The sequence below is a fragment of the Acomys russatus genome, chromosome 6, assembly GCF_903995435.1.
Source record: "Acomys russatus chromosome 6, mAcoRus1.1, whole genome shotgun sequence".
In the NCBI taxonomy this organism is placed as follows: Eukaryota; Metazoa; Chordata; class Mammalia; order Rodentia; family Muridae; genus Acomys; species Acomys russatus.
In genome coordinates, this window is record NC_067142.1 from 35,825,737 (window position 1) to 35,839,298 (window position 13,562).

General features: G+C 40.8%; 1 protein-coding gene across 1 annotated transcript in view; it reads left to right on the top strand.

The window, feature by feature from the left end:
• Kif14 (kinesin family member 14) overlaps nt 1-13,562 on the top strand; it is a 62,285-nt gene that overhangs the window by 28,740 nt on the left and 19,983 nt on the right. The window contains exons 14-20 of the mRNA XM_051147497.1: nt 261-363; nt 1,280-1,440; nt 2,666-2,813; nt 3,462-3,614; nt 6,251-6,377; nt 8,602-8,695; nt 9,592-9,721. Coding sequence (XP_051003454.1) covers nt 261-363; nt 1,280-1,440; nt 2,666-2,813; nt 3,462-3,614; nt 6,251-6,377; nt 8,602-8,695; nt 9,592-9,721 — 916 coding nt within the window. The remainder of the gene's footprint in view (nt 1-260; nt 364-1,279; nt 1,441-2,665; nt 2,814-3,461; nt 3,615-6,250; nt 6,378-8,601; nt 8,696-9,591; nt 9,722-13,562) is intronic.

Sequence of the window (13,562 nt, forward strand, 5' to 3'; positions counted from 1 at the left end):
GGACCGCTGTGAGTTCAAAGCCAGCCTGGTCTACAAAGTGAGTCCAGGACAGCCAAGGCTACACAGAGAAAACCCTGTCTCAAAGCAACAACAACAGCAAAAAATGTATATATACATATATATACATATGTATATATTGCTGTTATAAATTGGTATGAACTTACTATCAAAAGAATAATCTAAACAGATTTATTCCTCTTATGTTTTCTTACTTTTTAAAATATCCTGCAATTATAACACTGTGCTTTTAATTTTAACAGCACTATCAGGAATTTTGGAGGAACAGTGAGTATCATCCCAGCCAGAGAAGCAAAGACATATATAAATGGGATGCACATCTCGGAGCCCACAGTATTGCATCATGTAAGTTGGCAGGTGCTATGGTGGAAGACGCTGTAAAGCGCTGTCCAGTCATCCACGGTCATGTTCTCTCCCCACCCCAGTCACTGATTCAAACTGAGAACTTCTCCATCTCACAACCTGTGTTGATTAACTCATTAGTAGCCTTCCTTTGTTCCAGCGAAGTTACGATATGAACCAGGAGCTAGGCTCACCACCGACAGCATCATCGTATGCCCCAAGAAGACCTGGGCATAGGAACAAGCCACAGGGGACCGAAATCTTCACTCTGTCCCTCCCCTGTGCTGGCACCTTTGTCAAGTTATTGAACTAGACGATCAAATAACACCCTCCCTGGCTAGGATGCTTTCAGAGTGCTGTTAACAATTATCTCAGGAGAACTGGCTTTCGGTTGTGGGCGAACCCAGAATGCTGGTCATGTTCTATGAATTCTACTTTTCAGGGGTAGTGAAGAATTAACTTAAAAATAATTCATGTATAGGTCTTACAGCATTGTTTGCAAAGAGTGGTGCTCAGTGAGTGTCAGCTGCTACTAACTAATACAGTCTGTGTTTTAGTTTCCTCTGTCTCAGCGTTGGAATTATATGAAGCTCCTGAGTTGTGAAATGTAAAGATTTTTATTATACTTACACAACATACATGCAGATGGAAATTACTTAACAGCACTTGGCATATGGAAAATACTATATATGATGTTTGTTATCATCAGTAATACTGTGTCATCTGGAATTGTGGAGTTAAAGGAATAATGAGAAAAAAACAAACCATTTAAAACTTTATCTCACATAGGAAACTATTGTCAATATTTTATTGTTTTCTCCTCAAAATTTTCTATTTTTATTTTTCATTTTTAGGAAAAATTTGTAATTATTTCATTTAGACTCCCCTCAAACCATGCGTTTTCTCTTCTGTGTGTTAGGGTGATCGGGTAATTCTCGGTGGAGATCATTACTTTAGATTTAATCATCCTGTTGAAGTCCAGAAAGGAAAAAGACCATCAAGTAGAAATACCCTCACAAGCGAAGGTCCAAAAGACTTTGAGTTTGCCAAAAATGAGTTACTTACAGCACAGAGATCGCAGTAAGTACCATCATGGATGTGAAGCATATGTGTGCACAAAAAGTGTGCCTCAGAGTTCACTACCTCAGTAGCTAACCCTTTGGCTCGCAGGGATACAGTCCAGTACAGAGACCCTGAAATACTGCATAAACAAAAGCAGTGGCTCTTCAGGTGCATAGTACCTGGCATCTGGGATGCTGTCTCAAAAGAAGTCTGTGTGTGCGTGTGTTTTATGGTTTTGTTTTTGTTTTTGAGACAGGGTTTCCTCTGTGTAGCCTTGACTGTCCTGGAACTCACTGTGTAGACCAGGCTGGCCTTGAACTCACAGAGTTCCACCTGCCCCTGCCTCCCAAGTGCTGGGATTAAAGGCATGCGCCACCACTGCCTGGCTTCTATTGTTACTTAAAATGGAATTGAAGCATTGTTAGTATAACATAAAATACCTTATTTTGGGTCACTGTGTTAACTATAATTTTTATAGTAAATATTATAATTAATATATATTATAAACATGTGTATTTGTATTGGGTATAAATACATAAAATATATTATAGATATATTAATTATATATTTACTAAATGTTTACTATAGCATTTTATATGATATATTTTATAAAATTACACAGCTTTTTTTTGAGCTGGGATTTTTTTATTTTTATTTTTTTCTGAGTCAGGGTTTCTCTGTGTAGCCTTGACTGTTCTGAACTCACTTTGTGACCAAGTTGGCCTCAAACTCAGAGATCCATCTGTCTCTGCCTCCTTGAGTGATAGGACTACAGGCATGCACCATCACACCTAGCTGATACATTTTCTTTATATACTGGAAAATATATTAATTTAAATATCAGGCATCTGCCATAACTAAGCTAGGAATAATCATATTTTCATCCTGTTCTACTTTTTATATGGACACAGTTTGAAACCAGTAAAAGATTTGAAAACACTATAAATAGAATACCAGAAATTAATTTTTTTTTGTTTTTGTTTTTTTTCAAGACAGGGTTTCTCTGTGTAGCCTTGATTATCCTGGACTCACTTTGTAGACCAGGCTGGCCTCAAACTTATAGAGATCCACCCGCCTGTGCCTTCCAAGTGCTGGGATTAAAGGCATGCACCACCACTGCCTGGCTCAGAAATTAAATTTTAAGATGTAAATGCTATTTTAAAATAAAATATTTGAGTGTAACTAAGGAGTGCTTAGGTGTATAAAATATTCACTGTTGTAAAGATACCTTGCTACTTTGTAGGCTTGAAGCAGAAATAAAAGATGCCCAGTTGAAGGCAAAGGAAGAAATGATGCAAGGAATTCAAATTGCAAAAGAAATGGCTCAGAAGGAGCTTTCCTCCCAAAAAGCTGCATATGAAAACAAAATCCAAGCCCTGGAAGCAGAGCTGGTAAGAGGATTTGGCCTTTCTTCCCAGTTTCCCAGAGTTGTGTGGGACTAAAGCTGAGAGCTTCCAGGAGGGAGCTCGGTTGATAGAGTGCAGCCCCAGGTGTGAGCCACGAGCGGGTGTGGTGATGCACACCACAGCAATTGAGTGGTAGAGGCAGGAAGATTGGGAGTTCAAGGACAGCCTCAGTTACACAGCAAGCTCAAGGCTAGCCTGGGACACATGGGATGAGATGCTCAAAAAAAAAAAAGCCCTTAAAATGGAGCTAGAGGTGTGTCTGACACTAAGGTTAGAGCTACGTTTCCAGGTAACAAGTTCATGGCAGATCTTGGCTGTTGGGAGAAGAAAATAGACTCCTCTACACCAGCACAGGAGTTGTGGCTCCTCATGGTGATTCAGTGGCAAATTTTTAGCTCCAGAAACCCATTTTGGAGGACATACCTCCACAAGGTAGACTAGTGACATTCATGTTTGGTTAGATTTCTTAACCTCCATGCAGTGGAGTGCTCCAGGTCAACCTGCTGAGGGGGATCCCTGCTCATGGATTACAAGGGGGGGGGGGACTTTTACACCCTAGGGCCACTCTTTCTGAAAATTTGCTTTGCATTTTCTCCTGAGTTAGTTCCTATAAGTGTTAATACATTAATACAGAGGGAAGAGTCTCAAAGGAAGAAAATGGAGGAAGTGAATAACCAAAAAGCTAGTCACAAAATAGAGGAGCTGGAAAAGGCGAAGCAGCATCTTGAACAGGAAGTCTATGTGAACAGAAGGCGCCTGGAGATGGAGACCTTGGCTACAAAGCAGGTAACTCTTCCTGTTCGCAGATGCCATTGTCCTGAGGGGAGCTGCCTCTGATGAAAGAGCCACAGGTCTGTAGGTGGGAACAGCTTCTGCCCGGTTCTGCTCGCGCACCGTCCCACAGACACGTTGGGAGGCATACAGCCCTCTGCTTTTAGTTCCATTCGAGGTTTTCATTTTCATATGTCTGCAAGTGCACATTGTCCATCATGCTAACTAGTATACATCAGGAAATGGTACCAGGGCCCAAAATGTGGTAGGAAGAAAAGCACATCCTGATAGAGCGGTGGTTTCCCAGAACTCAGGATAGAGCGTTTGGTACCCACTTCTTTGGTCTTCATGAGGACAAAGACAGTTTTCCGGGCCCATGTTGAAAAGGCCAAGTTTACAGAACTGAAAGATGAAACCTGAACACTTGTGTTAACATCGCAGCCACTGTGCTGGCATATTTGACTTTTCCTTCTCCCTATATTGGTGGGTTTTGTAGGTTTTTAATAAGATTCGGTTTTGTGTGTTTATGAATGTTTTGCCTGCATGTGCGTGTATCACATATGTGCTTGGTGCCCAAAGAACTGGAGGTGCCCAAGACCTTGCAGGTGCTTGGAACTGCGCCCCACTCTCAGGAGGACTGCTGACATGTCTCTCCAGCTCCATATTAGTGGCTCTTGGAGTGTGTTCCCTGGATGAGGAACATCAGTTTCTTCTAGAAACCTGTTAGAAATGCAAATTCTGAAGCTGGGTGTGGTGGCACACACCTGTAATGCCAGCACTTGGGGAGGCAGAAGCCGGTGGATCTCTTTGAGTGTGAGGCCAGCCTGGACTACAATGCAAGTCCAGGACAGCCAAGAGAAACCCTGTCTCAAACAAAACAAAACAACAAAAAAAAAGCAAAATCTGGAGCTGAGGTGATGGCCTGAAATTCACATGTAGACCAGGCTTCCTCAGGCTTACGGAAATGTGTCTGCCTCTACCTCCCAGGTGCTGGTTTACAGGTGTGTGCTGCAGGGCCCATCAGGCCCTTCCCCTGATCCTAAGGTCCGTCTCAAGCACTGGCCTCCTTTTCTCTTTTTTCTGAGCCTGTGGGATGAGGAAGAGTAGAGCAGAGGCCAGGGGTGGAAGAAAATGCTCCTGCTGACTCGCGCTGACCGGATATGGCGCTATGTGCACACTTCCAGTCAGCCTGGGTGGACACAACAGCAGCGAAGCGGCCACTTAAACCCTGGGAAATGCTTCTTAGTTTGTACCCTGTTAACTTTAGTCAGCAAATGTTCTTAATTATTGTCCTTTTTTAGCAGCCCCCCCCCCCACCCCAATTCTTACCTCTGGAGATTCTTTACTTCCTAGCCATGGGAAGAAAAATATTAACCTATGCCATCAAAATTTCCTCCTGATGGGCCAGTGAAAGGCCCAGCAGGTAAAGAGCTTGTCACACAAGCCTAGTGACCCGAGTCCCTGGAACCCACATAAAGATGGAAGAAAAGAACCCACTCTACACAGCTGTCCTCCAGCCTCCACATTCGCACCTGGCATTTGCACCCCCCCACCCCACACACTCACACACATATACACACATGTTCACACTCACATACACACTCATACACACACACACATACACACAATCATACAGACATGATAATAATAAGTAAATTCTTAGAATCCTGGTGATTTTATAAGGAAAATCATTAAGAATTAAAAAAAAAACTTTTGTGCTTAATAAAATATTTTATGCTTTTAATCCCAGCACTAGGGAGGCAGAGGCAGGTGGATTGCCGTGAGTTCGAGGCCAGCCTCATCTCTAAAGTGAGTCCAGGACAGCCAGGGCTACCAGGACAGCCAGAGAAACCCTGTCTCGAAAAACAAAACAAAACAAAAAAATTAATTAAAAGAAATATTTTAGCCATGCGTTTCTAATGAAATGAGTATGTTAAGATGAAATTTCATTGGTCTACATACATTGATCGGTCTTTTGTGTATTTGCTCAAGTACATTCATGGCATGCCTGCCCGTGGGCATTTATGTAGAGGCTAGAGGCTGGCATCATATGTCTTCCTTGGTCCCTTTGCTACCTTATTTGTTGAGACAGGGTCATTCACTGAACAGGGAACCTGCTGCTTTTCACAGGACTGGCCGGCCAGCGAGCCCGGGCGATCTGCTATCTTCTTCCCGTGGTGCTGGTCTTCCATCTGCTACAACCCCGATTCCCAAATTTTCACGTGGATGTTGGGGATACAAGCATAATCCTTGTACAAGCAGCAAGCCCTTTGCCTGCTGAGCTCTCTCCCCAGCCCCTACCTACTTCTTTCTTTAAACACTTAGTTTATTAGTGTGTATGTGCCATGGTGCACATGTGGAGGTCAGAGGGCAACTTTCAGAATTCTCTCTTTCCACCATGTGTGAGGCCCGGGGATGGAGCTCAGTCTATCAAGTGTTGGCAGCAAGTGCCGTTTTGCTCTCTTGACTATTCTGATTTTTAAAAAGGTTTTGTTGTGTATATGTAAGATAAATAACATGATGTTATAAGGTGTATATCAACAGCAAAATGGCGATGTGATGACGCAAAGGAGCATAGCCAGCCTCTGACTTTATAACCTCTCTCTCCGCATCTCCTCGTGTGCTGCTTTATGTGAATGCATATCCACTAGGCCTTAGAAGACCATAGAATCCGCCACGCAAGGATCCTAGAAGCTTTAGAAATCGAAAAGCAAAAAATTGCTAAAGAAGTACAAATTCTTCAGGAGAACCGGGGAAACAGGGATAAAACGTTTGCAAGTGAGTATATAGAAGTTCTATGTCTTCTTATAGTTGCTAAAATTTTAGCTGCCTTTACATCTTTAAAATGCACGGTTGAGGATATATTTTAGTGGAAAAGTGTTTGTCTGGCATGCAGAAATCCCTGGATTTAGTCCCTAGTGCCAAATAAGTAACTAAGTAAGTAAGTAAATAAGTAAATAAGGCTTCATTCTAGGTGCTAGGTTTTTGTATATAAATATATTTGTGTGAATGGTTTTGAAATATTCACTTTTTAGAATAGTTGTATCGCCAGGCATAGTGGCGCATGCCTTCAATCCCAGCACTCGGGAGGCAAAGGCAGGCTGATTACTATGAGTTCGAGGTGAGGTCAGCCTGATCTACAAAGCGGAGTCCAGGACAGCCAAGGCTACACAGAGCGATCCTGTCTCAGAAAACAAAATAAAACAAACAAACAAACAAGAAGAATAGTTGTATCAGCCCTATAGACTGACTGTGTTCCTGTACCCCAAATTAGTTTATTGAAATCGTAGCTTCAAATGAGGCGTTTTTTTTTTCTATTACTGGGAAAGATGCTGTTGGGATTTGGATTGCTTTAGGCACTCTTTCAACCGTGCTTGTTCTTCTAATGCATTTATCTATGTCCAATTTCTTTCATCAAAGTTGGCTAGTTTTTCAGTATACAGATCTTTTACTTCTTTGGTGAAATTTATCTTTGAGTATCATTGCTTTCGGTGCTGTTATGTGTGTGTGAGAGTGCCCTGTGCATTCTGACAAGCACTCCACCACTGAGCTACACCCGCAGCTCTGGCGTTATTATGGATGGGTTGTTCTTAGTGTCATTTCAGTGCACAGAGGCATGGTTGCTCTTTTGTATCTCACATGTGTTTTGGTGGACTCTTTAGTGGCCCCCCGCAGCTCTACACAGACGACTTTGTTCCTTTCCCATTTGGATTCCATTCCTTCCCATTGTCAGTTTCCCTGGCTGGGACTCATGATGTGACAAGAGTGGGCCTTTTTACCGTGTTCCTGGTCTTGGAGGGGAAGCTCTCATCACCGTCGAAGACTGATGGCAAAGACTGCCTGTGCGATAAAACGTGGCTTTTTGTTTGACATAACAGAGAAAATATTTATGATAACACCCCAGATTTAGGGCAAGGGTTGTAACTCAGTGGTAGGAATGTACTTGGCATGTGAAAAGCTGTGAGTTAAAGCCCCAGCACTACAGGGAGAAATCTCAACTTCTCAGTAGGAAAATAGAGCTGTGGGCTAAATTGCTCTTCTTTTACTTTGGGGACCGTGTGTGTGTGTGTGTGTGTGTGTGTGTGTGTGTGTGTGTAAAAGCTCATATGTGTTCGATTAGAGCAAGGACTCATGCTAAACAGGTGTTTCTCAGTGGGAAACCCTAGATACCCTTTAAAATTGTTTGAATTTGTCTAGAAAATTTAAAAGGGGTATAGCTTTATAAATTAACATATGGTATATCTTACTTGATGATTTAGAAAAGTTAGACATTAAAGAAATGAGGGGGGAAGTTAGAAAAACTAATTTTGGGCTTGCAAGATCATTCAGCATGTAAGAACATGTGCTGCCATGTCTGATGACCTAAAGTGGATTATAGGACCCACATGGTGAAAAGGGAACCGACTCCCACAACATGTCCTCTGGCCTGCATGTGCACATCATGACATTTTCATGTTCCTCCACCCCCCAGTAAATGAATATTAAAAATATTTATTAAGAAAGGGCATTGGGGTGTTTCTCTCCTCCAGTATGCTTTTTCTATTTTATACCATTCCTCCAATACAGGACAACTAACTTTATATAAAGTCTTGACTTACAAGAGTTAAACAAAAATTACTCAAACACTGCCCTTCTCTTGTGACACAGGGTTAAAACCATTCATTCAATATAATTAAAATTTTTTATTATTATTTTACTTTTTATATATATGGGTGTTTTGCCTACATGTATATCTGTGTACCATGTGCATGTTTGGTACCCACAGAGGCCAGAAAGAAAGCGTCAGATCCTTAGAGAACCAGAGTTACAGATGGTTGTGAGCTGCCTGTGGGTGCTGGGAATTGAACCTGGGTCCTCTGAAGGAGCAGCCAGTGCTCTTAGCCACTGAGCCATCTCTCCAGCCCTTGGTGTCGGTATTTTTATGAAGGTATTCTAACTGTGGTATATTGTATGCTTGTAATCAGACGTGCATTTTGGTTCTAACTTGCATGCTTTATGTTAGTTCAGCCAAACTGGAGCTCCATGAAACTCTCCATGATGATCCAGGAAGCCAATGCCATCAGTGACAAATGTAAAAGATACTATGTTTTCGGCAGGTGAGTAGTTTTTACACTCATTGACCTGTACTTTTTTTTTTTTTTTTTAAGTTTCTCTGATGTCTATATAGTAGTCTGTGTGTAGGAAGAACAGATATCAGAATCCATGATACAGAGGCTTTAAGATTCCATTTTTTAAAAAAAGATTTATTTATTTATTTATTTATTTATTTATTTATTTATTTATTTATTAACTATACAGTGCTCTGCCTGTATGTACACCTGCAGGCCAGAAGAGGACATGAGATCACATTATAGATGGTTGTGAGCCACCGTGTAGTTGTTGGGAATTGAACTCAGGACCTCTGGAGGAGCAGTCAGTGCCCTTAACCCCTGAGCCATCTCTCCAGTCCCTAAGATTCCATTTTTAAGAATTTACTGGGGTTTCTTTTGGGCTGAAATTCTGTTTATCTACATTTCATTTTTATTTTATTTTTGTGGGGCTAGAGAATGAATCCATGGCCTCATATCTGTTATGCATGTTCTCTACCCCTAAGCCACACCACCCAATCTTGCAGCTTTTTAAAAGATTTATTTATAATATATATAATTATATATAGTATATGTTTATAATATAATATATAATAAATATAATATTTATTTATAATATATATATATGTACACACACATATATATAATGTATCATAATGTACATGTGTGTGCCTGTATGAGTTTATGTGTACCATGTGCACACAGTAGCTATTAGAGGCAGAATTGGGCATCAGAGCCCCTGGAACTGGAGTTACAGGTGGTTGTGAGCCAGTCAATATGGATGGTTGAAACCAAACTTGAGTCCTTTGGAAGAGTGGTGTGTGTTCTCTGCCTTGAGCTGTGTCTCTATCCCATGGGTGTTCATATGTTTTAGGTTCAGTGTCTCACTTTGGCTTTTCTTTCAGACATGATACATCAGACAGAGGTCGTTCTGATACTTCCGTTCGAGTTCGTAACCTACAGCTTGGGATCTCCACTTTCTGGAGTCTGGAAAAGTTTGAATCTAAACTTGCAGCGATGAAAGAGCTTTATGAGGTTTGTGATATCAAAAGCTATGTAAACGTTTTAAAAAATTGTATCTATTTATTTATTTACTTACTTAGTTACATGTGTGCATGTTTTGCCTGCATGAATGTGTGTGTGTACAACTTGTGTACCTAGAACCCTAAGAGGCCAGAAAAGGGTGTTGGATCCCCTGGAATTGAGGTTAGGTACAAAGGGTTGCGAGCTGCCATGTGGGTCCTGGGAATCGAACCCATGTCCTCTGGAAGAGCAGCCAGTGTTCTTAAGTGCTGAGCCATCTCTTCAGCTCCTCTCTAAACTTTTAATAGTGCAGCTGGCTGTGGTCATGCATGCCTGTGGTCACAGCCTTGAGATGCAGAGGCACAAAGATCAGGAGTTTGAGGCCAGACTGGTTTATATGAGACCCTGTCAAGCTCCTCCCTTCCCAAAATAAAGCAAAATATAGAAATGACATGTTCTTATTAAATAAGAGTAAATCCATCTGTTCCTGAGATCCCCACCACTAACAGCTGTGTGACTCTGCTGTCCCTGTGCATGCCTGTGGAGTTTTCCTGGTTCACTTCTACATAGTTTAAGTATGACAGCGATTCAGTGCTGATACAGTGTTCCTGTAGCTGTGTGCTTTCCAAGCTTTGCCTTTAAGCTTCAGGGAAGACAGACACAGAGCAAGTCACATGGCTTGAAATTACCTCCTTGTGCCTAACAAATGTATGCTTTTACATATTTTGCCATTGTTGTCTTCTGGGTGTCTCCAATTGTTGCTTAGATTGATCACAATTAAAACCATCTTCTTGTTAGTTTTAACATCTGTTTTCTTGCCTTATATTTTCCAAAATGGTAACAAAATATTATAGTTTTTGTTTGCTGTACTTTGATGCTATACATTATTGCTTGCTGTAAGTATTGCTACAAAGTAACATTGGGAATTTGATTGGCTTTTATTTTAGTAACTAGTGAAGTTAAGGCTTAACTTTGTTTCTTTATGGTAAAGTATTGTTTGACTTCTTTCAGATTTTCCAGACAGGGCCTCATTTTGGGGCATAGGGTCTGTCACTGAACCTGGAACTAATCAATTCGACTAAGGATCTGCCTGTCTGCTTCTCCAGTGCTGAGACTGCAGACACCAATGCACCCAGTGTTGAGTACACACAGATTCAAGTCCTAATACTTGGTTAGCAAGCATTTAATTGACCGAGTCATTTCCCCAGTTCTATGTGACTTTTCTATTGGTTCATTTTGTTTTCAGATAGAATCTCATACAGCAACCATTGGACTTGAACTTGTTACATAGCTAACATGACCTTAAATTTCCGACCTGCCTGCCTATTGGGATTAGAATGGCCCATTTAACTAGGACTTTTTTTTTGCTTTTGGTTTTTCTTCATGTAGCCTTGGCTGACCTGGACTCCCTTTGTAGACCAGGCTGGTTTCGAACTCACAGTGATCCGCTGTCTCTACCTCTGAAATCCTGGGATTAAAGGCATGCGCCACCATGTCCAGCCGGACTAGGACATTTTTAATTCAGAGTGTTTGCTGTGCTATTGTTCAGTCCTCTACATTTTTTGTTTGGTTGCTTGGTTGGTTTGGTTTTTCGAGACAGGGTTTCTCTGTGTAGCTTTGGCTGTCCTGGACTTACTTTGTAGACCAGGCTGGCCTTGAACTCACAGAGATCTGCATGCCTCCCCAAGTGCTGGGATTACAGGTGTGTGCCACTATGCCCAGCTAGCACTCTACATTTTTATTTTAAGGTTTATATCTTTGAGTCAAATGAAATTTGGGACTGGGGAAATGGCTCAGTGGTTAAGAGCTCATACTATTTTTGCAAAGGACCCACATTCTCTTCCTACCACCCACGTCAGGCAGCTCACAGCCACCTGCAACTCCAGCTCCAGAGGTCTCTAAAACTCTGGCCTCCATGGATAAGTGAACTATTTGGCCCATACAAACACACATACACAATTAAAACTCTCTTTGGTTTTTTGAGACAAGGTCTCTCTAGGTAGCCCTAGCTATCTCTGAAATACACAGAGATCTTCCTTCTAAAAGGTGTGTGCCACTATGCAGAATTTTTTTTAAAGAAAAATTTATTATGGCATTTTTGAGGAGTATAAACTTGAAGTTATTTTTTTCTATATTGTTATTTACTTATCCCTAACATAATTATAACATATATTAAATTATAGTACTAATGTTTGTCAGATATTGCACATTTAAACTATGTGTTACCAGAATTATATTCTATAAAGCAAAGATAATGCTGAAAATATTATTTGTTAAAGCCTACAGGGTGTTATCATAGCTTTAATTTGTGAATTATTGAATCAAAGTGAAGATAATTAACTCAATCTAGAAGATAATAAGACAAAGGAAAGCAAGCAAAGGGATCCTTGTGAGGAAAAAAAGGAGTAACTAGTGAATTATATCTTTGGAAACGTGAAGAGACATGTGATTTTTAAGAAAGATGTCATTTATTGTAGTCTTAGCACTCAGGAACCCAAGGGGTTCAAGGTCATCCTTGGCACATAGACAGTACAAGCCTAACCTGAGCTATATGAGACCTTGTCTCAAAAAATGGTATTTAAATTAAGATAACAAGTTGAGTAAAAAGTTATGTCACCAATAAAATTTTATCCTATTTTTACCTTTCTTTACCTTTATTTGTGTGTATATAAGGAAGACAGACACACACAGAAGGTGGTTATAAAGAGCAGAGGAGCCTGGGAGAGCTTATTTTCCCTATTCTCTGTTTTCACTATGTGGGTCCTGGGGATTCAAAGCAGGGGCCTAAACCCCCTGAGCCGCCTCGCTGTCCCTGCTTGTCTGTATTTTCTAGGTTTCTTATGAAATAAGCCACAGCATCTTCACACACAGGTTACTCTGCTTTGCTCTCACTCATCACTCTCCCCTTCCTGTCTCTCAGGGCTCCCCGTGGCTAGTTCCCGTCCCTCAAACTCTTTTGTGCTTTTGTGTTACATCACCATCTCGTCGTCTTTCTCATGATTCCCCTATCACACACATGTGTATACACACACACACACACACACACACACACACCATTTTAAATCTAAGTTCCGTACATAAGAGAAAACAACTAAATACCATTGCCTTTCTGAATCTGGTTTATTTTGCTTAACATAATGATTTCCAGTGCCATTCATTTTTTTGAAATGTTATGATTTCAATGTTCTTGGCAGATGTATAAAATTCCATTGTGTGTATATATCACAGTTTCTTTATACATTTATCTTTTGATTGACATCTGGGCTAGTTTCCATTTCCTGGTTATGGTAGTATTGTAAACATTCTAACAATGAGCATGGCTATTGAAGTATCTCTGTGGTATATTGCCTTAGAGCTCCTTCTATGCTATTTATTTGACAGTCTTCTAGAGAGGAAAGACATTCTAGGAAAAGATAAATTATAAAAGCTGGCTTAATGGAAAGACAGCCATGTAATAATTTTAAAAGTCTGTCAATGAAATAAATGTAAAAAAAAAAAAAACAATTAAAAAAATAGGTAGGAGCTAGATGTAGTAACTCACACCTGTAACCAGTGGTCCAGGGCTAGCCTGTGCTAAATAGGGAATGGTCTAAATACATAAGAACGTGGCTCAATAATAACCAAACACTAGAAAGAACGAGCGGGCAGTGGGGAGAAATAGAGAGGAGATAGAAAGATCCCGATGCTAGTCAACTCTATGAGTGCACACTTTGAGGGTGCCAGAGAGAAGATAGCTCTGTTGTGTGGGAAGTGTTGTAGAACCTGTCACAATTCATCTTATGATGCTTAGAGTAAACAAAACAGAAGAACCGTGCTTGGGGGCACACACCTTTAATCCCAACACTCAGGAGAC